The following is a 24,938-nucleotide window of genomic DNA, read 5'->3' on the forward strand; positions in this document are numbered from 1 at the left end:
GGTGGTAAGAAGATGATTACGGTGGAAATTAAGAAGAAAATCACTGAGAAGTATTGAAGAGGTATAAGAGTGCCTGAAATTTCAAGATTTTATAAGAAGTCTATGTCTGCATCTCATCTGCAGAGGAGGAGGAAAAGGAGGAGGGAATCTCACTTCAAATGAGATTAGGGAGGCATGTAAAACATGGGGAAGAGCGAGTGCAAAGTAGAAAAGCACCACCTGAATAAGGAGTGCGAGTGATGAATCTGTTTGATGACACTCCAATGTCACATTTCCATGAAATCTTCAAAAGGAAGCAAAAGCAGTTGGATAACTTCTTTTGTTAAAGTTTCATTGAAAGAAGATTCCACTGAACCAACAGATAACAGTGATCCGTTCGTGACAGGGGAAGTCGTCCTACACAATAGCCCTCCTCTCTCTTGTCTCCCTCGCACCAGCCATGAAAGTTTTTGAAGGTAAGTGCAGCATACTCTGTTCATTTTCCTATATTTTTGTATTTTCTTTATTATTTTATATTATATTACAGTATTATAATCATTTTAATATGAATATTTTGGGGTTGGGGAATGCATCATCTGAGTTTCCATTATTTTTTATATGGAAATTCATTTTGATATATAAATGCTCTGGATTATAAGCATGTTTCTGGAACAAACTATGCTCAGAAACCAAGGTTTTACTGTACTTTTAAGATGTGATTAACATTTAGGGATGCCTGGATGGCTCAGTCAGTTAAGCATCCTACTTTGTCTCAGGTCATGATCTCATGGTTTGTGAGTTTGAGCCCCACGCCAGGCTCTGTGCTGATAGCTCAGAGCCTGGGGCCTGCTTTGGATTCTGTGTCTCCCTCTCTCTGCCCCTCCCCTGCTCTCTCTCACTCTCTCTTTCAAAAATAAATAAACATTGAAAATAATTTTTTAAATATGTGATTAACATTTAAATCAGTAGACTTGGAGAGAGCAGGTTATCCTCCATAACATGGATGGGCTTCATTCAATCAGTTGAAGGTCTTAAGAAAAGTGACTACTCTACTACAAAGACATCCTGAAACTGTCTCCAGAATGCTCTCAGACTCAAGATTAAAACATTAACTACTACTAGGAATTACCACTCTGTTATGGGCCAAATAATTCCTTAATATCTCTCTCTCTGCACGTGCGCGCACGCACACACACACACATTTTATTGGTTCTGCTTTCTGGAGAACACCAAGGAATACAGAGAGAGAAAAGAGAAAAAGAGAATGTGGAGGCAGAGAAGCCAAGACTTTTCTATGCTCACTCACTCATGATTGCAAATCTCCATTGGCAATCTGAAAGTAAAAGTTTATGCACAGAAAGTTCCTGGCTTCCTACTTAGACCCTACTTTTTAATGCACAAACTGAATACTTTCCTATAACCAGACTCTTCACCCTTCTTTCTTAAAACAGGTTCCTGCTATCTTTCCTTCTCTGGTCCTTCCACAGCCCTAAATCTCATTCAAAGAAAGTGCTAAGCTAGTCACAATAATTTGCTGCTTAACAGATTCATACAGAATCTAGAGTCATTAAAATAGATTCGGAAATTAGATATAATATTAAGGTACACTATTACTTTATTCTTCTTTTATGCTTGAAAACAAAAACTGAGCTAATAATTGGTTCCTTGAGATAAAACATACTAAGTATTTAATAAACTTATTCTGAGAATAAATTTTTATATAAAAGGAAAGTAATTTCTCACCATTTATGAGTCTCTGTCAATGAATTTTCCTCTGCCTCTTGGTCAATTTTAGCTGAAAATGCAAGAACAGAAAAAGAAATTAGATAAATAATAGTTACACTATCTTAAGCAAAATATGATCCAAATAATATGAAATATATTTTAATTCATTACTAATAATTCTAATGTATTCCAAAAAGCTTATTTTAAATCTATTAATATGATTAAGTAGATTGACTGTATTTAATTTTCTATGTATCAATACGTAAAATATATGACAAATTAAAAATTTTAAATTCTAAGTAATTTCCTTTTTTCTAAGTAATTTCTTATTTTAATGTTTTATTTACTTCTGAGAGAGAGAGAGAGTGTGAGCAGGGGAGGGCCAGAGAGAGAGACACACACAGGATCTGAAGCAGGCTCCAGGCTCTGAGCTAGTTGTCAGCACAGAGCCGGACACAGGGCTCGAACCCATGAACCGTGAGATTATGATCTGAGCCGAAGTCAGACACTTAACTGACTGAGCCACTCAGGCGCCCTAAGTAATTTCTTTAAGTCAGTCACATTAACCTGAGAAAACAAAACAGTGGCTAATTACATAATCACTTTAAATGTGTTTGTCACATTAATTTGTTTAACTTGGAATTTAAATGCCAATAATCAGTTAAAAATAATTCTCTCAAGCAAAGGTACAAAAACCAAGTGAAGAAACTAAGTGGAAATGGTTGTGAACTTCTTGACTAGTGCTCTCCATACCAGACCACAAGTGAACAGATCCACAGATTATTTCTACAGAGGTACAGGACAAGATACCAACATTTTCTACTAATTGAAAGTAGGGACGCAATAGTGTCCTCATTTATTTGCTAGCATTTTTGTCTAAACATAAATGGTAGGGGTGTCTGGGTGGCTTAGTCGGTTAAGCGTCCGACTTTCGCTTAGGTCATGATCTCGCGGTTCGTGGGTTCCAGCCCCGCGTCGGGCTCTGTGCTGACTGCCAGCTCAGAGCCTGGAGCCTGTTTCAGTCTGTGACTCCCTCTCTCTCTGACCCTCCCCTGCTCACGCTCTCTCTCTCTCTCCCAGAAATAAATAAAACATTTAAAAAAATAATAATAAATAAATAAATAAACATAAACGGTAGCCTGACAGAAACCCAAAGATCAAATTTTAAGAAAGTGATTACATCACTACTTGAAATTATTTTTAAAAACATAGGAACACGATCACATAATAAGGTGTAGCGGTGACCTTTACATTTTTTAGTCAGCAAGCATTATGTATTACTCTACCTACATACATGCGTGGGCGTGTGCACACACACACACACACACACACACGCACACACCTGACACAAACGTTTCAAAAATACTTACTTCATATAATGTTCTCTCATATTTTTATACTATTCTATTAGATTTCAAAGTGTAGTTGTGACCCACTAAGTTGATTTCATGCTTCACTAATGGTGTGTCACACACACTTTGAAAATCACTGAGCAATAGGACAAAAAGTTTAAAAGATTAATTAAAAAAAAAAACCCTAGTGAAACTAGTGAAGGAAGAAGTTGTCTTTTGGGTCACACTGTGACCATTTTGAGAAATGGGGAGAAAAGTGGAGGAGGGTGAGTTGATTATAAAAAATTGGAACTGTGCATGAAATCAAACCCATAGTCGGTTGAGAATTGTCAAAATGTCTCTATCACTACTTAAAACACAATAATCCAACTTGGGCTGGTTAATGTTTTACAGCCTCAAGATAGTGTTTGTTCAAAGGTCTGTTCAGTATCTGTAAAGACATAATCGAGGGGCACAGGGCCATTCTTGGCCAGGATTGTCGGATTCAGCAGGGACCATTTGAGCTGGCAGCAGAGAGCATTGTTTTCTCCTTTACATTTTTGTACTTTAGATTGTTTACATAAACTTACAGGCCAATTTTTAGCCATATTAAAAAAACAGAATAGATGCTCCATGATTTTACTTGAAAAGGCTCCAACATGAACACACTGTCTTATAAAATCTGCTCTGGGCCGCCCAGCTTAAAAATGGTGTGCTTCAAGAAGCAATTCTAGAACAATATCAAGTGTGTATAAGGGAAAACAAAAAGGCACCACAATGCACGCAATTTTCAGAAAGGACATTCTTCCAATTGCCCTCACGTGAATTTTCTTCCTTTTTTAAAAATACAGAGATTAAGAGTGAGATTAGAAGAAAATTTCTGGATTCTCTTAGAAGAATCAAGTAAATGCCTTATGAAATTTAAAACATGCTGGCATGCATGCTAGAGATCTATATTCTATTCCTGATTCTGCCATTAAAATCAGCTACGTAATCTTAGGCAAATAGATTAATCTATTGACATATACAAATATTTAGCATACGGCCTCCAATAATTAGCAGGGACTAAATAAATGTTCTTTGAAAATGTTGGATTTTAAGCTCTTGAAATTTGTAAGGTGATATAATACATAATTATCTTTAATTGAATACATCAAATGCTATTTTATTAGGTTTCAACTTACACGCAGATAAAGAAAGCACATACTTATAGCTTTCCAAAAAGTATAAGCCCCTAAATTGTGGTGAGTAGAATGAAGTGAATTTCATATGTTCATAATGATTCCTTTTGATGTGTACTACAACAGCTCTTGCTTCACTGCATGAGCAAGTTTGGCTGGAAAAAAAAGCAAAACCCACTCTAATCCAATGTGGCAAAAGACTGGATCTTACCAAGGGAGCCAAACATAAAAACAGACCCTCCTCCCAAACCTAATAGCCGTATTACAATCATAAAACCAAATTGGAATAGCAGAGAATACTTAAAAATGCTCTATTATCCATTATCTTTACATGATTTTGAAGCTAAGAGGATTTGTGTATTCAGAGTGTAATCAGCTTTGATAAACAGTCAAATGAGAGATCAAAGCAAGTGCATTAGACTACACATTTCAACTCTTGATGTAGAGTCAACAATTCAGTGAACTAGACAGATTTTCCTTTGTACGGCAATCTTAGAAACAAAAGCTTTCTGCAAAGTTGCAGTGTAATTCGGTTTCTGGGCACACTGAACCACCCTTTCCCAACAAGCTGCTTGTACAAACAGTCCATCAACATTTTGCTGTCGTGATTCTTTGAAACACACTTAAGATGTTAACTTAGTGACAAATGCAGGATTCTGTTTCTTTAGTTAATGAGGATGAAATCTACCAAAGTAAAATAAAATATAATTGAGTTAGTGAGAATTAGGATATTGTTCAGAAACAAAATAAGAGTAACACTGCCATTCATGTAGGAGGTATTTAAGCTAGTCACTTCCAGTGACCAAAATCTTAAAGACTGTGTTTTCAGTCTGAGTAAAAGCTTCTGACAGGCAGTGACCATCTGTGTTTTATATATATACATATATATATATAAAAATTTATATATTTCAAGTAAACATATTTATTTATATTTATATACTTTCAAGTAAATCTATTTATTTACTGAAAGTGAAAAAGAAATAAGATAAAGAAAGCTGAAAGTGATATAGAAATAAGATTATTTTCTATAAACCATGTCAACATCTTATTGCTAATTATTTTATTCCCTGAGCTATATTTTCAAAAATATAAATATTGTTTTCAGTTCATTTCTAATGGCACAGACGGCTTTGTGACTAGTTTTAAATGCCAGGGTTACTTTTAGCAACAATTTCCTATATACTTACAGCATACTGTCAATACACTTTCATAAGTATGCAAAATTTGCGAGACAGGAGTTATAAAAGGTTCCAATTTTCTATTTAAAGAATGACTGACTTTCCCATTCTTTGTTTTTAGCTTAAAAAAATTTTTTTTTAATTTTTGAGAATGAGAGAGAGAGAAAGTGCATGACCTGGGGAGGGGCAGAGCGAGAGAGAGACACAGAATCCAAAGCAGCTCCAGGCTCTGAGCTGTCAGCACAGAGCCCGACGCAGGGCTGAAAATCAGGAACTACGAGATCAGGAGCTGAGCCAAAGTCAGATGCTCAACCGACTAAGCCACCCAGGAGCCCCAAATGTTCCCTTTCTTTATAGCATATAGCTTATTTCTTTTCTTTTCTTCTTCTTCTTCTTCTTTTTTTTTTTTTTTGACATGTTAATGAGAATGGTGGCCTTCTAGTCATTCACAATAATGGGAACTACAGAAAAGTTTTAAAAAGCATTAAAATAAACAGGTTCAAGGCTTGGTGTGAAGTGACCTTCAAGTTGTCATCCAGTCACCTGAGGCTCCCTGCACCTCTACTGCCAGGAAGCCTCAGCCACCTCTGGTGGGGGAATTGGTGTGACTCCTAATGGACAACACCGACCCAGGGCATCCCTGGTCTCAGGGTCCAGGACCTGCCTCTCCCACATGGCACATGAAAAAGCTACAGTTTCTTGGCATGGTTCTTACCACTAAGCTCATTTTCATATCCCATCGGGGTCAGTGTTTGGGATTAAAATATGACATTTAGAATCAGGCAGACCTATGCAACAATTCTGTATCAGCCACTAAATTGTGTTCGATTTTAATAATCCTACTAATCACATTGATTTTCTAACTTTTCTTTATCATTAAAACAGGGTAATAATTTCCTTTCCATTGAGTTGCCTAATGAAATAAGGCATAAACCACCTGCTGCATAGGTAATAATTTAGAACCTAGAGTACCCAGATTCAGAATGGGGCTTATATATTGCTAAAATAAGAATGCTTCCTTGTAACAATATAAATAAGTTACAGGCCAAGAGATTATCACAGGAGACTCAAAAACTTTTACAAAATTCAAGGAATTAACTCTATAGTTAGTATCCTTTCTTGTTTTTTACTTCTACTTAATTTGTGTGTGCTGTTGTTTTCATAGGCTCCCAGCACTAATAGTATAAGCAGAGGCTAACAGTTTCTGAGTCTTTGTGTGGAGGTACAGTAGTAAATGAAATTGCTGCATGGGGGACGACAGTACCTTTTGTAAACTTAGGGAGAAACTACAGAAATCCAAAAGATAAGATGATACGTTCAAAGTTTGCAATATTCCTCTAAAGCATACATTTGATACTGAGAACAGAGTTTAAAGTGGGGAGAAGAGAGTCAGAATGATGAAAGAAATCAATCAATCCTGTACTGATACTAGAGGGAAGAAAAAGTACAATGTAGTTTCAGAAGGAAGGCAAAATAAGAAGAGGTCTGTACCATCACATAACTTTTCTAAGAAAAGTTAGAAAATCAATGTGATTAGTAGGATTATTAAAATCGAACACAATTTAGTGGCTGATACAGAATATTAGCAACTCATAGACCTAAAATCTAAACTTAGAAATAAATGGACCTTATAGGAGCTGATCAATCAACTGTGCACTTCTGGGGCAAACTGGGTATTAAATATTAATCAAAATATTGCAGTTGTAGAGATGGTCTCCCTTTGCCCCCCACATCTTAATAGCGATATGCAATTTGAGGCAGAGGAAGCTTGTAGTTAAAACCATATAATAAAAGAAACACTGAACTTTTTAGGAGGTAGCCTTTATTTATTTAGGTGGTTAGTTTCACCTCCCCTCCCCCCGCCATCCATTTATTTATTTTAAGGCTAGGGCATAATACTACCTTTCAGGTCCAATTTTGCCAGAGATCATTGGCATGGACACTCCTATGTCCCTAGACATGAAACTGGTTGAAAAAAGTTTCAATGATTCTATTTGGCCATTTTCGGCTGAATTCAGTGATATCTTCTCCAACAGCACTAATACTTCCTCCCCCAAAATCTCTGCTCCCACAAATATTTTCTGGTGTTTGTTGTCCTACTAAGTTACTATTTTGACCCAGTGATTACTGTCTGTAGTCACTTGTCTGGCTCCAGACTCTTTTGCAATGTTAAATATTTCTGCTGAACTTGTTCCAAACGACTGTGAGTAAGCAGAGGCACGGAACGGACGCCCTTTCTGATCTGGAGCTTTCATGAGGGAATACCACATATTCCCAGGTAATTGGAGACAGAGTTGTATTTGAGTAATATCAGATGGAAGGCAACTTAGAACCCTTTCATCTGCTTGTCTAGGCTCTAAATCTTTTTGCTATTTTTCCTTTTATTTAAAGTGTTAACTAGTTTTTGTTTATAATTAGCTATGAATGTGCACTTCATCTGCTTTTAAGTGCAGCCAGTATGGGTTATTTTTTAGACAGATGCAGTGCCTTTCTTTTGAGTCATTTAAAGTTGTCATTTAATTGCAGATATATTACTTTGGTTTTGAAACTTTTGAGACACTGATCCTTTTGACAATGAACTGAAAGTCAAGTAAATTTAGGCAGCTTATAGAGGTCAGACACTGAATGATGATCAGAACTTCTGTCCTTAGACAGCAAAGGAAATAATGAACGCAATGCCTTCCTTCCTTGATGCTGCAAATGTTCTTAGGACAATAAAATAAATGCTGTGGAATACTCCTAGGAGAAAGAAAGCAAATATCTACAGAGTATAAGATTACAATTTGGCCTTTGCAATAATTCATAGGCAACTTTGAGTTACTACTGAGGGTTATTCCTACTTAGTGCATAAAAATTCGTACCATTTGTGTTCCTAGAAATAGAAAAGTGTATAAACATAATGAATAGGTGATTGCTGTAAAAATTCAAGAAACATACACACTATAGTAAATGATGCATAGTTCAAAAATTTGATATATGTGGCTTCTGGCCAAGCCTAAAATGCAAGAAAGCCATGTGCTATTATCACCCAGCCTGATGTAGTTATTGAAGTGGTCCTTAGTGAAATTCCTTTCTAAATCTTCTTTTTAAGCCCAAAGTGAAAACGACACGGGAAAACATAATGGGCATGTATGAGTTTCACATTCTGTGAACAATACAAGTATAAAAAGAGTTATTGATTTCCAACAGAAACATTGCTTATACCATCTAATTTTAAGATTATAGACAAATCCAGCATATTATTCTACCTATATTCTAAGTAAATCTCTCATAAGCTTTCAGTAATCAACATTTTTAAAAAAGACACATCTGAGGCAAATTCTCTTCTTTTTTTCTTTTTCAAGTAGCAAATACCTTGAAGAAGATAGATCAAGCACACCTGTTTACTAATTACAAGCTGAAGGAAATCACAAGGAGGAGATAAGCAGTTAAATAACTTGCACAACATATAAGAAATATTAAGAGTAAGAGATAGGATTCAAACACACACAGCCTGATCCCAGAGCCACACTGTCAATTCAATCATGGCGCAATTAAATGAAACATTTATCTATTGAGAGAGATGTTAATAAGGAAAACGGAAAGGCAAAATGCTGAGCTGGGACAAATGACTGGTGAACAAACATCAGTTAAATGAAAAAAAAGTAGAGAACTAGGGAGGACATTTAAACACCAAACATCAAGAAAAAAGGTGCAAAGATGTAAGTGCCACATAGTCCGGGATATCAAGAAGGAAGGATATGATGTAGAATAGATGGGAAATATAATGAAAAATAATTGGCCAAAAAGCTGTAGACAGAGGTAAGTTCAGCCTCTTATGCTGTGATATCATAACAAATGAGGCACCTCATTCACTTTAAACCAATGGAAAGAGATGTCCACCTCTGGACTTGATTAACAAGAACCAAACTTACCTCCTGCTGTAATCAACCAAAAAACTGGATAAAATATATGAAACAACAGTCTTCATATATTGGAGAACTGGCAGCACAAGGCTCTCGTCTATGAAAGAAGGTAGACAAACTAGTTGAACCCTAAAATCTTCCTGGATTTCTGTCTAATGGCAATTTCCAGACTGTGGGCCCCAGAAGAAGAACCCAAATAAGCCAGTCAGTCTCCCTGAGTCGAGGAACTACATACAGGAGTTTGGGGAGTCTGAGGTAGCTGAAGTTAAGGGTCTGAGAGCCAGAGAAGAAATAGCCTTATAGAAAAAAGGCCACAAATCTGCATTAAGGTCTCTTTGGGTGTTTGCCGAGTATTAGGTGGCACCTGTATAGAGTGAAGATCTGTACATCAAAGCAAAGAATCAAGGAGCTATAAACTGAGTAATTCCCAGAGCCCATACAGGGCCTAGTGGTGTTCAAAATCCGGAGTTACAGTGGAGAACTGTTGTTGACCATGTGGGACAGGACAGCTCTTGGAGACCCCAGTGTGTGTGCAGGGGAGGTGGGGCCGGGGAGCACCTTGTAGTAGGACTGAATTATCTCTGGTGTGAAGCATACTCTAGCCCCAGCAAAGCTTAAAAACATGCCTTAAAGGATCAAACTGAGACATAAGTAATTTAAATTGTCCACACAAAGAAAGCCAAATATCTTTAAAATAATATATAAAATCCACACAGTCAATGACAATAACAGTGCCTAGGATATAATAAAAAATTACTAGACCAACCAAGTATCAGAAAATGTGATCAAGTACCAGAAGATAAATCAATCAGTAAAAACAGAACCAGGAATGACAAGAGATGAACTAGCAAACAAAACAAAAACATTAAAATTAAAACACCCATTATAACTATTCTCAAATAGTAAAGAAAAACATGAAACAGTTTGGGGCAAGGCTGAATGTATCAGTCTGTTCAGACTGCTGTCACAGACTTGCAGCTTAAACAACATTCATTTGTCACAGTTCTGGAGGCTGGAAGTCTGAGATCAGAGTGTCAACACAATAGGTTTCAAGTGTGAGCCTTCCTACTGGTTTGTAGTCACTTCCGGCTGTATTTTCACATGGTGCAGAACAGAGAGAGAGGCAAGCTCTCCTATGTCTTTTCTTCTAAGGGCATTAGTCTAATTTATGAGGACTCTACCTTCATGACGTAATCACCTCTTAACGCCAACACATTAAGAGTTTCAATATATGAATTTTGGAAGACACAAATATGTAGTATATAATAATGAGAGATACAAAAGAAAGAACCAAGTGGAACTTGCAGAGAGAAAAACACAGTATCCGAAATGAAAAATACAATTGAATTAAAAATGAACGTTCACTTAAAATGAAAATAACATGACATCAGATATTTCAGAAGCAAAAAAGCAGAAAAGTAACTAAAGGTATAATGGCCAACTGTTCTCCAAATCTGATAAAAACTATAAACTCCCAGATCCAAGAGGTCTGTTAACTACAAGCAATAAAAATATACATATACAAAAGTGCAGGTTAGTATCCAAATCCTAAAAATCAACAATAAACACAGAAGGTTAAAACAACCAGAAGTGGGAGGAAATACATTTTATACCAAGGAACAAAAACTAAAATTATTAAAGACTTTGTGGGAGGCAGAATAACGGCTTTCCAAAGATGTTTACATTTTAGTCATCAGGATCTACGAATATGTTATGTTACATGTCACGGGGGAATTGTAGTTGCAGATGGAATTAATGTAGATCATCAGTTGATACTGAGAAAAGTCCCCCTGTATTATCTAGATCGGCCCAAAATAATCACAAAACCCTTAGAAGTGAAAGAGAGAGGCAAGAAAGTCAGTGTCAAAATGACACAACATGAGAAAAACTTTTATCAGACATTCCTGACTTTGAAGACACAGGGAAAGCCAGAGTCAAGGAATAGAGGGAACCTCCAGAATCTGAAAAAGACAAGGAACTGGATTCTGCCTTAGAGTCTCCAGAAGGAACAAAGCTCTGCTGGCACCGTAATTTTAGCCCAAAAAGATCTATTTGGATGTGTGATATCCGGAAATATAAATTGGCGTGGCTTTAAGTCAACAAAGTTGTGGTAATTTTTTATAGCAACTATAAAAAACTACTACAAAGGAAACTAATATAAATTTCTCATCAGAAATTATGCAAGCAGAAGACAAAAGAAAAATACCCTGATGTGTGGCAAGAAATAAGCAAAAAAAAAAAAAAAAAAATCAAGAACAACCCTGTTAATTGGCAATTCTATGTCCAGTGAAAATATCAAAAATGGAGAAGAATAAAGGAATAAATAAAACATGTCAAGGAATCAAATGCTAAAAGGTTTGGCACTGGCAGACCTACATAAGAACTGTTAAAGGAAGTTATTCAGTTAGAAGGAAAATGATATCAGACAGAAACTCTGATGTATACAAATGACTGAAAAGAACTAGAAATGCTAAATATGTGGAAGAATATAAGAGATATTTTCTCATTTATACCTTTCTTTGAAATATAATTGACTGTTAAAAGTAAAAGAACATTATATTGTTTTTGATTATGATTTATATGGAAGTAAAAGTATGGCAACAATACAAGGAACAGGAAGGACAATGGAAGTAAGACTGTTGTAAAGCTCTTAGATTACATTTGAAACTGAATAAAATTATAGACTGTGACAAATTAAAGAGGTATAATGTAAACCCTAGAAAAAACACTAAAAAGAGAAAACAAAAAGAAAAAGCTGATAAGGCAATGGTAGAGATAAAGTGAAATACTCAACTAGTCCACAAGAAGGCAGGGAAAGAGGTAAAAAGGAAAACAACATGACAGATAAAAGACAAATACAAAGACAGTAAATGAAATGCAGCCATATTGATTGTTATATTAAATGTAAGTGGCCTAAATACTTGATTAAAATATGAGAATTTTCAAATTGACTAGAAAAGTTTTAACTATATGCACTCTCAAAAAAATCCCACCTAAAATATTAATATACACTTAAGTTAAAAGTAAAAGAAATAGAAAAAGGTGCATCACACAAGCACTAATCACAATAAATCTAATTAATCAAGGTACTCTTAAAAATTAAAGAATCCAGGGGCACCTGGTGGCTCAGTCGGGTAAGCATCCCACTTTAGCTCACATCAGAATCTCGCAATCTGTGAGTTCGAGCCCCATGTCAGGCTCTGTTCTGACAGCTCAGAGCCTGGGCCTGCTTGGGTTCTATTTCCCCCTTTCTCTGCCTTTCTCTCTCTCTCTGTCTCAAAACTAAATAAACATTTTAAAAAATTTTAAAGAGTCCAGTTAAAAACCTAAGAATTATCCCTCAGACAAGACTTTAACAAGTCATTATCACCCTACTAGATTTGGCACTTGAGGTGAAACCATTTGCCATCTGGGTTAGATGGTTTCTCTCTCCTACGTGTCATAGATCTATGCCTCACCAGTGTTACTCATCTTCAGAGTAGAGATAGATAATCAGAGACATCCTATGTGGACATACTCCCTTAATTCTAATGTTCCTAACAGTCCTAATGCCCAAATAATATAAAAAAAAAAAAAAAAAAATCTGTCAAGCAGAAAATTGCCAGACTGACAGATTTTAAACACTAACCAAAAATCTTTGTAATTCTTAATGGTAAAATTTATTAAGTTAGGAATATTTCCCTTGGAATCAACAGGTTGTCATTTCCTAAGGAATTATAGAAAAGGATCCTTTGGTTTTACTATACCCGAATTGCTCTTGTAACAAAAAAAAAGTTTATAATTTTAAAAGTAGTAGTCATAAATTCAATTTCTAGCTGACTTTTCTTAAAAAAAAAAAAAACAACAACTAGAAGCGTCATATCATCTCCATTAAAGAATGCATTGGGGTTCTGCTATAAGAACATAACTATCGGTCAGGACTCTCACAGTGGATCCTATCCAAGCATCCAGGACCTAAGGAAGGAAAGCTGAGGTTAGTCATGAAAAATATGCAGTTAATAGTTTATAACATAATATGGAGGGCAAATGTAGAATATTTTAATAAAATAGTTCAGCTATTTGACATTTTAAAATATATTGGATATAATTTAAATATATCTAAATTGTAATGCCTTTTAATCATGATACTAAGCATAATTCAATCTTTTCCAAAAGACTTTAGGTTACTATGAGTTTCACTCATGACTGTACTAGAATACAATGAAAGTAACAAGGAAAAATGGAACTTTTAGGAAGGGCATAGCATAATAGAAGCAAGAGACTATTTTGAGCTAGGATAGTGTTAAAGCAAGGAAGCTGACGTGTTGAGAAAATCCACAGGACTTAGTCATGCTTACACAAGAGAAGCAAGGTCAGGAGGAACAATCTCTCCCTCTCTCTCTTCCCTCCTCCATGCATGTGCCCGTGAGCATGTTTCCTCTCTCCTCTCTCTCACTGTCACTCCCTTCCTCTCTCTCAAATAAACATGACAACAAATTTTTTAAAGTAGTCCATTAAAAAAATAGAATAAGGCTGATATCTCTTTTGCCCCAGCAGTTCAACATTTAGGAATATACTGTATACATATGCAGTATGAGAAATGTACACATTTATTCTCTATAATTTTTCTCCTTTAAAAGCAATGTTGTAGGAAAGAAGATTTGTGAATAAAGAAATGAGCAAGTCAGTGGTATGTTTTTACAATGGAATACTATAAAATCATTAAGAATGTACCAATATGAAATTACCTCAAAGACCTTTTATTGAAAAAATCCAAGATAGACCTCTATTTTCAACCATACTGAGGACCAGGTATCACAAAGTTTCACAACAAAGCACACAAAGATACCAGATGAAAGTAAACTTGAATGTGTGGCTGAGTTGGCTAGAAAATAAGGAAAATTCTCTGTGGCCATAAAAACAAATAGGAACAAGAGTTCTAAAGGGGTATAAACAGGCACTGCCTTAGGGACATTAGTAAACCCAGCAACTTACAGTTGTAGTTTGAAAGGCCATACAGGGAAATTGTGAACAGGACTAGAATTCTCCAAGGTGTCCAAAGAGACACTCTCAGTGAGGAGGAAACTGAAAAGTATTATACCTCACTAAAGTAGACATTGAAGAAAGGTGTCCATCTTTTTGTGGCTCCGGATGGGAGGGGAAGCCCTCCCACATAAGAATCCATAATCCCAAATGGACAATCAACTGTGTATTGGGTCTCAATCCACAATAGGTGATCCTAAAATGCATGGCAAAACTGTATTTTAAAGTAGTTCTTGGTTGGTAATGCCCCCTGATGATTAGCCAAAACAAGCCTATAGAGAAATAGAAAACATATAAGAGCCTGAGAGAAAATTTAGATTAGAAGCCAAGACATAAAAATTGGACCAAAGCAGAGTTGACAACCCAATTAGGGAAGAGTCTAAGGTGCCCAGACTCCTGAGAGGAATTCATTTTCAGCCCAGAATTTTATGATTAGTAGACACATCTCTCAAAAGCAACTGTGATATACATTTCCATAGACAAAGAAAAAAAAAGAGTCTACAATCCAGTCTCATGCCACAGTAACTTAAAAAATTTAAGTTTATTTTTTTATTTTGAGAGAGAGCGAGCAAGCGACCAGGGGAGGGCCAGAGAGAGAGAGAGGGAGAGGGAAAATCCCAAGCAGGCTCTACACTGTCAGTACAGAGCCAGACACAGGGTCTGAACCCACAAACCATGAGATCATGATCTGAAGTGAATTCAAGAGTTGGACGCCCTACCAACTGAGCCAGTCAGGCACTCCTCCCCCCAAAGGAACTTTTAAAGAGTATACTTCAGAGAGAAGAAAAATCATCTTAGAAGGAAGGCTTAGGAGGAAGCATGAGGGTATGGTGAGCGAAGAAAATGGTATTGGTTATAAAAAAATAAGATGATACTATACCATTGGAAAAGAATGGCATATAAGTATAAACGGGTGAGGTTAGAGTTGAAGCATTCCAGGGACTGTATTATTTTAAATCTTATATTTTGTTAAACAATCCTGTTGAAATATCCAAGGTATATATTAAAAGAATGAAGATGCAAAATGTAGTAGAGGGGAAATGTGGAATGAAAAGAAGACCATCTATCAGTTGGTGATAATGTATTTACAAAGTCAGCGTCTCCGTTCCTCTAACCGTCTCTCTTTACAATAGGCCATTTCCATGCTTCCTGTCCATATAACACTGAGGGACACATCAGTGTACACAGTCAGAAAAAAGAAACTAAGAAATGAAATGGTCATGACTTGCAGTGATCTCATTTAGGTTATAATATATATACATAAATATAAAATCATATTCTTGGGGCGCCTGGGGGGCTCAGTCGGTTGAGCATCCGACTTCGGCTCAGGTCATGATCTCACGGTTCGTGGGTTCCAGCCCAGAGCCTGGAGCCTGTTTCAGATTGTGTGTCTCCCTCTCTCTGCCCCTCCCCCACTTGCATTCTGTCTCTCTCTCTCAAAAATAAATAAACATTAAAAAAAATTTTAAATATCAATATTCTTATCTGTGTCATATGTATACAACATATAAATGCCCTCCACATATACAGTTGACCCTCATTATTCATGAATTCTATACTGGTGAATCTGCCTGCTCACTAAACTGGATTTTATTCCTAAGTGTACACTTGCAGTGCTTTGGTAGTTTTTTAAGGACATATGCATAACAGTCACCTGACACATCCATTCCCGGCGACGGCGGAACAAGGCCAGGCTCTCATACTGTAAACATGTGTCCTCTTCTTAGTCTATGTTGATACTTTTTTTGCATTTTTGTGTCTTTTTTGGAGGTAATTTATCTTTTTTAAATGGCCATCAGGTATGGTGTTGCAGTGCTGTCTACTGCTTGTTCCTAAGCACAAAAAGGCTGTGATATCCCTTACAGAAAGTACTTGCGTAAGATACGCTTGGTTCAGGCACGATTCATGGTGCTGCTGGCTGTTGGTTCAGTATTAATGAATCAACGATGTATAGTACATAAGGTCTTCAACGTGAAAACACATAAGCTTTGGGGCGCCTGGGTGGCTCAGTCGGTTGAGCGTCCGACTTCGGCTCAGGTCATGATCTCATGGTTCGTGGGTTCCAGCCCCGCATCGGGCTCTGTGCTGACAGCTCAGAGCCTGGAGCCTGTTTCAGTTTCTGTGTCTCCCCCTCTCTCTGACCCTCCCCTGCTCACTCTGTGTGTGTCTCTCTCAGAAATAAATAAAACATTAAAAAATTTTTAAAAAATAAGCTTAAAAAATAAAGCCTATTTAAAAAAAAAACTATGACCACACATAAAACAAGGTTGTATATTGACTGATGGATGAAAACTAGACCGATACAACCAAAGCATTGATGAAACTGAACCTTGTATTTGTTCCGAGGAGCAATATGGTTCAGTGTTAATTAATTCAGTACTGATGGCAAATTTATAGAACATACCTAATAGAAAATAATAATAAAACTTATTTTTGTGTTATCTATAAATATAAAACACATAAAACTATAATTTATATGTATGCATGTATATGTCTATTATACACACTATATATAAAATAAATATAAAGTTATACATGTCTAAAATATTTTGTAATAAAAATGAACAAGCAAGGGACAAAAGTAACATGTAGAGGATGCAACCACTAGTAAAACATATATAAACACAGGTATATATGCACATACATACATACGCTTCTGCATGTACCAACTACTTCTGGAAGAAGAGAAATGAAACCCAACCTTGGTTAAAACACAGGAAAGTAATAGTAGGAAGACTTACATTTCATTTCATACCTAAATTTTACAATATATGCACGAATTATTAAAAATTGCTTCTTCCACTTATTCACTAAAAAATAAACAATGAAGCCAAAGTCCCATGACAATGACAGGGAATAGAGGAGGGACTTGACCGAACTGATAAAGTCATCCCTTCATTCACTCATCTATGAAATAAACATTTATTTGGAGTCTGTTATGTACTGAGTGCAGAGGACACAGCAGGGAACACAATATGGAGACGTTTAGTACGAGGCAGCGGTGGGAACATCCAAGTAGAAATATGCAGGAGGCACTTGTTAGCAAACCTCATATGGAATCAATTCCCACCGCTCCTCAGCAGCTCTTTGATCATTTCTCATCCACAGCACAGAATGAATGACTGTGGCCGGTGGAAGAAATCGAACCCTCAGAGAGAAGTGGTGATATGGACTATTCTTCTTTACAGAAGGATCATTTCAAATTCATGCTTCTTCCATGTTAACAGAGACAGGAGGGGGACAATGGAATAATCATTTATCAACAGGGAAAAGAGCTTTGTCTATCCGGTGCAAAGCATCTGCATGCATATTGCATGAATACAGAAATGTTCTCACTTTCCAGTTCTGATACTGTGACTTCTGAGTTTAATTGCATCCTCTACATATGATTGCTTCTGCATTATGGTTTCCACCACCGGACATTACACAACTCATTTATCCACTACCTCTTGGAACCCCTAATGATATTTTAAATAATTTTTAAATTAAAATAAAATATAGCTAAAGCTTCTTAGGGAAGATTTGGGTTTCAGCATGACTTTGCCATCTGTTGTGTGACTTTAGTCATATACAAAGCCCTCTGAGTCTTTGTTTCCTGATCAGAAAATGGGAATAACAGTGGCTTCTCAGACTGTCCTAAAGAATTGTGAAACTAAAATCACAGAGAGTAAAAAAGGGCTTCAGTTAATTCTTCAGCACAACAAGATTGGTATTAATGCTTAATATTATTATTGTTATATGAATAATAAGTAAAAAGTTGTGTGCTTAAAAGACAATTGTTTGCTTTTCAATTTTAAATGGTCAGTGAAAGACTTCAAACATATGATGCATCCTACACTTTTAACATCACTAAAAAAATTCTCAGTATATTTTCTGAAAAAGAAATAAAAAATAAAAACACTACCAAAGACGCCCACCCTGAATATGGAGCACTGCTTACAGGGCACCATGGGTACCATGTCCAGCAGAACATACTTCCGGCAGACTTCCCAGTCTTCGGTACAGTTAATGCAACTGCTTTCACCATCTCCTCATTCTCAATCATCGAATTACCAATACCAGGGGCGCCTGGGCGGCTCAGTCGGTTAAGTGTCTGACTTCCACTCAGGTCATGATCTCGCGGTTTTTGGGTTCGAGCCCCACATCAGGCTCTGTGCTGGCAGCTCAGAGACTGGAGCCTGTTTCAGACTGTGTCTCTCTGTCCCTATCCCACTTGTGCTCTGTCTCTCTCTGTCTCAAAAATAAGCTCTAAAAAAATTTTTTTTATTTAAAAAAAAGAATTACCAATACTAAAGATTGTATGCTGAGGGTGGAAGTTTCAACATTCTTATAATGATACATATATAATTACAAATTTATGCACTGTCACCTTGGCTCTATTCCTTCATTTCAGCTATAACTTACTATGCTTCATTTCAGGAAGAAAGTTTGGGAAGAGAAGGGGTGGAGGTATGGAGAGTTAGGCTAATAGTTAGGCTAATAAACATCTCATCAGCCATTTCTGATTTATAAAATCACAATAAGGACTTCATATAATAGCATGGAGAGAAATGACCCTTAATTTGCCATTTACCTCCCGCCTCAAACAGCTGAGCTTGGGTTTGAAAATAAACACTTATCCAAGTGTACCATATGAGCAAAGAGGCTTTGAAGGCCAACGACATAGAGCTAGGCTCCTATTTCTTTCCCAGCAATCTCCCCACGTACAGACACCTAGAAAGGCAATTCTTTATATCTATGCATATGGTTTTCATATGCCTACTTTGTCCATAATACAACTTCGACTCAAAAAGAAAAGGGAAAAATAAAGACGAAGGAGTCTGCTGAATTCTGAGAGATATATTAGCTTAGCATGAGCTTCCCTAGTGATCTCATTTATCTCTTCTTTCTTTCCTCTTGCTTTCTGCCACTTGAAAAAAGAAGCACAAAGGAAAATTAAGCAAAAACTACAGATAAATCCTGGATAAGTGTCCAGTGATTACTAATTAGGTTTCTTCATAATACATCTAAAAAATAAAATCATCACGTATGTTGACATGAATTAGAGAGAAGTTAAATTTTAGCAACTTTGATTAAACAGTTGTCTAACACTTATGCTGGTTACAGTATCCCACATAACTTTTAAAACTGTTGCAGTTGCGTCCTTCTACTTCCTTACTTCTCTTGAATGTTAAAAGCTCAGAAAACTCGTTTCCATCTATGCCAATCCAAGAAAATTGTTCTATCCAGGAACTACTATAATCACTCTTTCCTTTCTGAAACTATTCCTAACTCTGGCTTCCATCACAACAGCCTTTCTTAGTTTGCTTTCCACCTAACTAACAACTGTTGGGTCTTCCTATGTCCATCCTATAAGTGCATCCTACTAAAGAGTTCTATCCCTGAGTCTATTTTTCTTATCTTTCTAGGTGATCATATCTACCCAAGAGTCACCTTGCTTATGATGCCCAATCCTCCATCTGTGCTCTCTGCCATATCCAAGGCATATATCCACCTGCTCGATGGGAACATTCACCTGTGAGCCCACTTATGGCCATGCTATCCATTCAAATCTTTTCCTATATTTATATTCTCTATCCTAGTGACTAACACCACCACTCCCCACCACACAAGCCTGAAATCTGGACCCTATGCATCACCTCCATATATATATATATATTTGGTCACCAAGTAACTTCTCTTCTCTGCTATTGTTATCCCTTAAATATGTCCTCTCTTCAGGACAATTATTATGTCCTTAGAATGGGGCCTCCTCATTTTCTAACAATTTGCCATAACAATTTTGCAAGCACTCTACTGTCTCCAAGTCCGGTCTTTCTGTCTCCCTTCCCAGATTCTGCCAGCATAAACTTTCTTAAGTCTTTCAACCTCTGCTCCCCAAGGATTCAGGATGAAGCCCAAGTTCTTCAGGCAGGTTTATAGATGTGGTGCTGGGGAAGTGTGGTAGCTTCTGTACAAAAGCATCTGTTTTCTCACCACAGGATAAGATGAGGTTATCATCAGAGTCATGAGAAAGTAGAAGAGAAAGACTGTGGAGGTTTGAGAGGAGAATAGAGGAGCAAATCTCAGAAATGGAGAAAAGTAAATTTACATGGAAAATCTTAGAGAAGTGCTCAAATGAGTTCCAACGGCAGGTCCGTGGTCGTGATTTTAGGTGATACCAGTTGGTGTTGCTGTAAGTACCCTCCTACCTTCAAAAGAGCTGAGCTACTTTGGTTTAAATTCAGAGACAGCAAAGAGATGGGCTTGATGAGGGTTGTTTGGTTTTGTCAGGTGAGCCACACTGTGTACAATGTGCTAGGCACTGTTCTAGAGAAAGGAATAGCAAGAAGCCAAACAAGGCTGCCTTCTTAATGGAGCTCACATTGTTGAGGGACCAATCAATAATACAACTGCAGAAAGCAGTAAGTACTACAAAGAATATAATGCTGGCTGGAGTTCAGAACATTATTTGAGAACATTAATTAGTGTTAATATTATTGAGAACTTCAGTTCTTCCAAAGATGGTACATTGCTGGCACCATTACAAACAAGGAATGCCTTGCAGAAGCAGGACTTAATTCTCTAAATCTGCCTCTTTTAAAGCAGGGGTGAGGACATTCCCAAGGAAGAGGTGTTTAAGCAGAGTCCATAAAATCTTGACTTGAGAAAAACTGGGAAGACAGGGAGTAACAAAGTGGGTGAATCCGTGGAGCATAGGGCTAGTTGCAATCCAGACTGTTCATGTGTGTTCCATAGATCACACAATAGCCGAATTATGAGGATAAGAGATGTTTCTATTATGTTGTGGGAGCTAATGAAATAAAAATGTTCGTCCAGTAATGGGCATAGTCTCTTGAATTGTTGGAGAGAGATTTTAGATTTAGAAATGTGGCACAGTCAAAAAGACTTTGATGGGATGATAAAAAAAAAATTAAGACTTTGATAGGATATATAAAGACATTAAAATACCTATGTGAGGTCATCGGAGCACAGAGGTTAATGTAATAAAACTATTTTATTATTGAGGAAAGCCTAATTATAAGCAAAGGTTTGGCATATATTTTTGCACAAAAGTGCAATGCATTTTTCACTCATGTTTAAAGCTGAACTTTTTTCTTCCAAATTTTGACATATTTGATCAACGTAAGATGTTCCAAAGAATTTGCTATTGACATTATCTGACATCTGGATAATATACAATGTAAGACCCACTAAGACATACATATATATTTTTTTCTTATTCACTGCTATTGAATATCTAGACGAATAGAGGTACTCAAAATTGTTTTCAATGAACATGTGATCAAAATGCACTTGAACAGGACCAGAGAAAAAGTAACTGAAAGTGATGGAAGAAGAGCATTGAAGAAAGACTCATTCCTTCCTTAATGAGTTAATGAATTAAGGACTCTTTTCTTCATATAAGCAAAAAGAATATCCCATCCTTTACCCTCATAGTTCTCCCAAATTACATGTTCTTGATCTAAATATCCCACCTAATGGAGAAAGCAACACTCATTTTTATCCATCGTTAAGAATGTACTGAGCTTACAGTGCCCTCTAATATCCAACTGTAAGACTCTGATTTTGTTCCAAGGACTATTTAGGAATTATTGAGTAGATTTTCCACTCTAAGACATGAGGACCTGAGAATTCAGAAATGACAATCACTTTGATTTATGAATCTGACCAAAGTTCTGTTTCAATCTTCATGATGCTCTTAAGTGATTAAATAGTATTTTCCCATCTAAAAAAAAAGCTGTGTTTAACATTTAATCAAATTCCAGTATGACTCATTCACTGTATATCATCATTAACGACACTTGAACAACCTATAAAAACCATAGCCTAATAAACAGAGGATGGAGCCAGTCTTCAGAGTGCTACTTGGCCTCAGTCTCAAGCCACGTCAGCCTCTAGAAGAGTTCCTGACAGCAAGAACTTTCCCAGAATATGGCATGACACAAATCTGATCTTCAGAAGAGATGTCATTCTCAAGCAGAAATGTTTTGAGCAGCAAATGCTTTGATATAATTGTAAATTTCAATGACTTAAAATGGTAAGACTTTTTAAATAGTTTTCTTCTTTAAAATTTTTTTGTTTCTTTAATATCTTCTGAAATTTTTCCATCCTTGTTCATGTCACAAGAAGAGTCAAAAATGGTAACATTGATTACATCTTAAGCTTTCCAGAAAAAAGGTGTTAAATATCTAAAGGTATTTATACATCCTTAAAAATAGAATCTAATGTTTTGAAGACCTGGAAAACATCAATATACTTCTTTTTGTTTAGCATTTTCAAAAACTAAATAAATGCCAAGTTGAGCTGAAGTCACAAGCATAGTTAAAACTTAGAAAAATATCTAATTTTCTACCATAAAGAGCATAAAATTTTAACATCTTTATAAATCGTTACTATCTTAACTGTATATTTACTGTCATTAAAAAACAAAAATAACAAGCATATCCATAATAGTATGTTTACCAAATTGCTAGTATCTCATGGCTGTGTGACTCATGATTAAACATCATTTGTTTTTCTGTGATATCAAAATAATCCCCTTTAAACCAATGCATATTTTTAAAATGCCTTCTACCTGCCTTTCTGGTGAAAAAGGAGGGAAATGCAACATGTCTCTTTCGAATTTACCTTGAATAATAAACTGTTCCATGTTTTCTTTGAAAGGCTGGATGTGCTCTTGTGAGGATACCTGGTATACTTTCCCCGCCTCAACTTCACAGGCTGAAATTAGAGATAGACACTGTTTAGAAAGTCACAGTGTTAATGGAGCATGTGCAGCATTTAGAGAGAGACAGAGAGCACAAGTAGTAGAGGGAGAGATCTTAAGCCGGCTCCACGCCCAGGACTGAGCCTGAGGTAGGGCTTGATCACACAACCCAGAACCATGATCTGAGCTGAAATCAAGAGTCAGACTCTTAACCAAGTAATACACCAGGTGCTCCATCAACTTTTAAAACATTTTAGCTGATGTTAAAAACCCATGATAACATGCTAATTGATATACGTTCTACACATATTTTGGAAACATCCAAATACTGACAGAAGTCTCTGATCAAGGCTTCGCTTTGGGGGATTGTAAAAACAGGTTCTTAAGAATCTACAATCCAAGTTTGGTCACTGCCAAACCGTGCAAACTTAGGCTGCTCCCTTAAGCTCCAAGCCTCAACCTCATCTATGTAATTGTCATATCACCGGTGTCCACCTCTCAGGGCTGTCATGAGGATCAAATCAGCCAACAGATATAAAGTGTTCAAATAACGTCTGGCAGACCATAAAGCAGTATGTCAGTATTTGCGATCATCTTTCATGTTATTAACTGATTTCTAATACAAGTTTCTCCCAAACTGAAGTCCATATTTCTAAAAATAAATGACAAATAACCACTTTGGGGCTCATGTTAGTATGGAATTCAATAATTACGGAGCATATATCACATGCCAGATACTTACTACCTACTATTTAAGTTAATCTTTAGAATAAGTTAATAAAAGTTGACATTACCCATTTTATAGTTGAGGAAAGGCTCAAAGAGGGCGCTTATTTGTTGATAGGCCCACAAATAGTAAGTATCAGATACATAAATGATATCCTGATCTGACTCGAGAGTTTATTTTGTTTCTATGCCCATGCCATCATAAATGCCTTAGAAGCCTATAGATCCCACAAAGGTTAATTAAGAATTACTTCTGGGGCGCCTGGGTGGCTTAGTCGGTTGAGCGTCCGACTTTCGCTTAGGTCATGGTCTTGCGGTTCGTGGGTTCGAGCCCCGCGTCGGGCTCTGTGCTGACTGCCAGCTCGGAGCCTGGAGCCTGTTTCAGTCTGTGACTCCCTCTCTCTCTGACCCTCCCCTGCTCACACTGTCTCTCTCTCTCTCCTAGAAATAAATAAAAATATTAAAAAAAAAAAAAAAAGAATTACTTCTAAGAAAATTTCTGAAGAAATTTTGGTGATAGTGAGAAAGAATTCAAAATTAAAAAGCACATATTTCAAAGACAAAACTTAGAGGACATATAAATATCTGAATCAGGAAAACATGCTTCTCACTACAATTCTTAAGACACGGTTGCCAATTAATTCTTCAAGGAGACTTTGAAATTTCACTCTAAAATATTTTTTCTCTTATTAAAACAGGGTTTCCTCTCCCCTCCAGGTTGTTAGTCTGTCTACGCAGCAGGGTACAGGGGGCTCCACTGTTGGCTCCTATTCTCCCCATCAAATGTAAAAGACAATTATATCCAGTAAGATTTAAGACCACTTAGACATACGCTGGGTTCTCGCTGCCCACATGCCGCAGGACTCCTCACTCTCGGAGAGCAGGCTCTGTAAGCTTTTGACTGTCCGACCCACATCGCTAGCCCAGTATCTTGTACCTTCAGGCTCATACACTAAACTTCCACACATTAGTATTTTCAGAAAGAACTCATCACAGCCATCTCTAGACTTGCTACCTCCCTTATTTTGTTCTCCTGCTGGTGGTACCACCATCTGACCTAAATAACGCCCACCAAAGCAGGAGTTATTCTTTACTCTCTCTCCTTATCCCCACACTCTGTTTGTTTACCGCCTAAATACTTCTGAAGTCTGTATCCTCTCCATTCCTGCTTTCTGCTGGGA

At 36.7% G+C, this 24,938-nt stretch overlaps 1 protein-coding gene across 2 annotated transcripts in view; it reads right to left on the reverse strand.

Moving 5' to 3' along the window:
• FMN2 (formin 2) overlaps positions 1-24,938 on the reverse strand; it is a 367,841-nt gene that overhangs the window by 76,162 nt on the left and 266,741 nt on the right. Inside the window, exons 14-15 of one of the 2 annotated variants that reach the window (XM_039217406.1) lie at positions 22,953-23,045; positions 1,723-1,774 (exon numbers count right to left, since the gene is read on the reverse strand). In XM_039217406.1, the coding sequence (XP_039073337.1) occupies positions 1,723-1,774; positions 22,953-23,045 (145 nt within the window). The remainder of the gene's footprint in view (positions 1-1,722; positions 1,775-22,952; positions 23,046-24,938) is intronic. The other variant, XM_039217407.1, reaches the window with a different exon arrangement.

The sequence above is a fragment of the Hyaena hyaena genome, unplaced genomic scaffold, assembly GCF_003009895.1.
Source record: "Hyaena hyaena isolate Hyena2069 unplaced genomic scaffold, ASM300989v1 scaffold_686, whole genome shotgun sequence".
Classification (NCBI taxonomy): domain Eukaryota; kingdom Metazoa; phylum Chordata; class Mammalia; order Carnivora; family Hyaenidae; genus Hyaena; species Hyaena hyaena.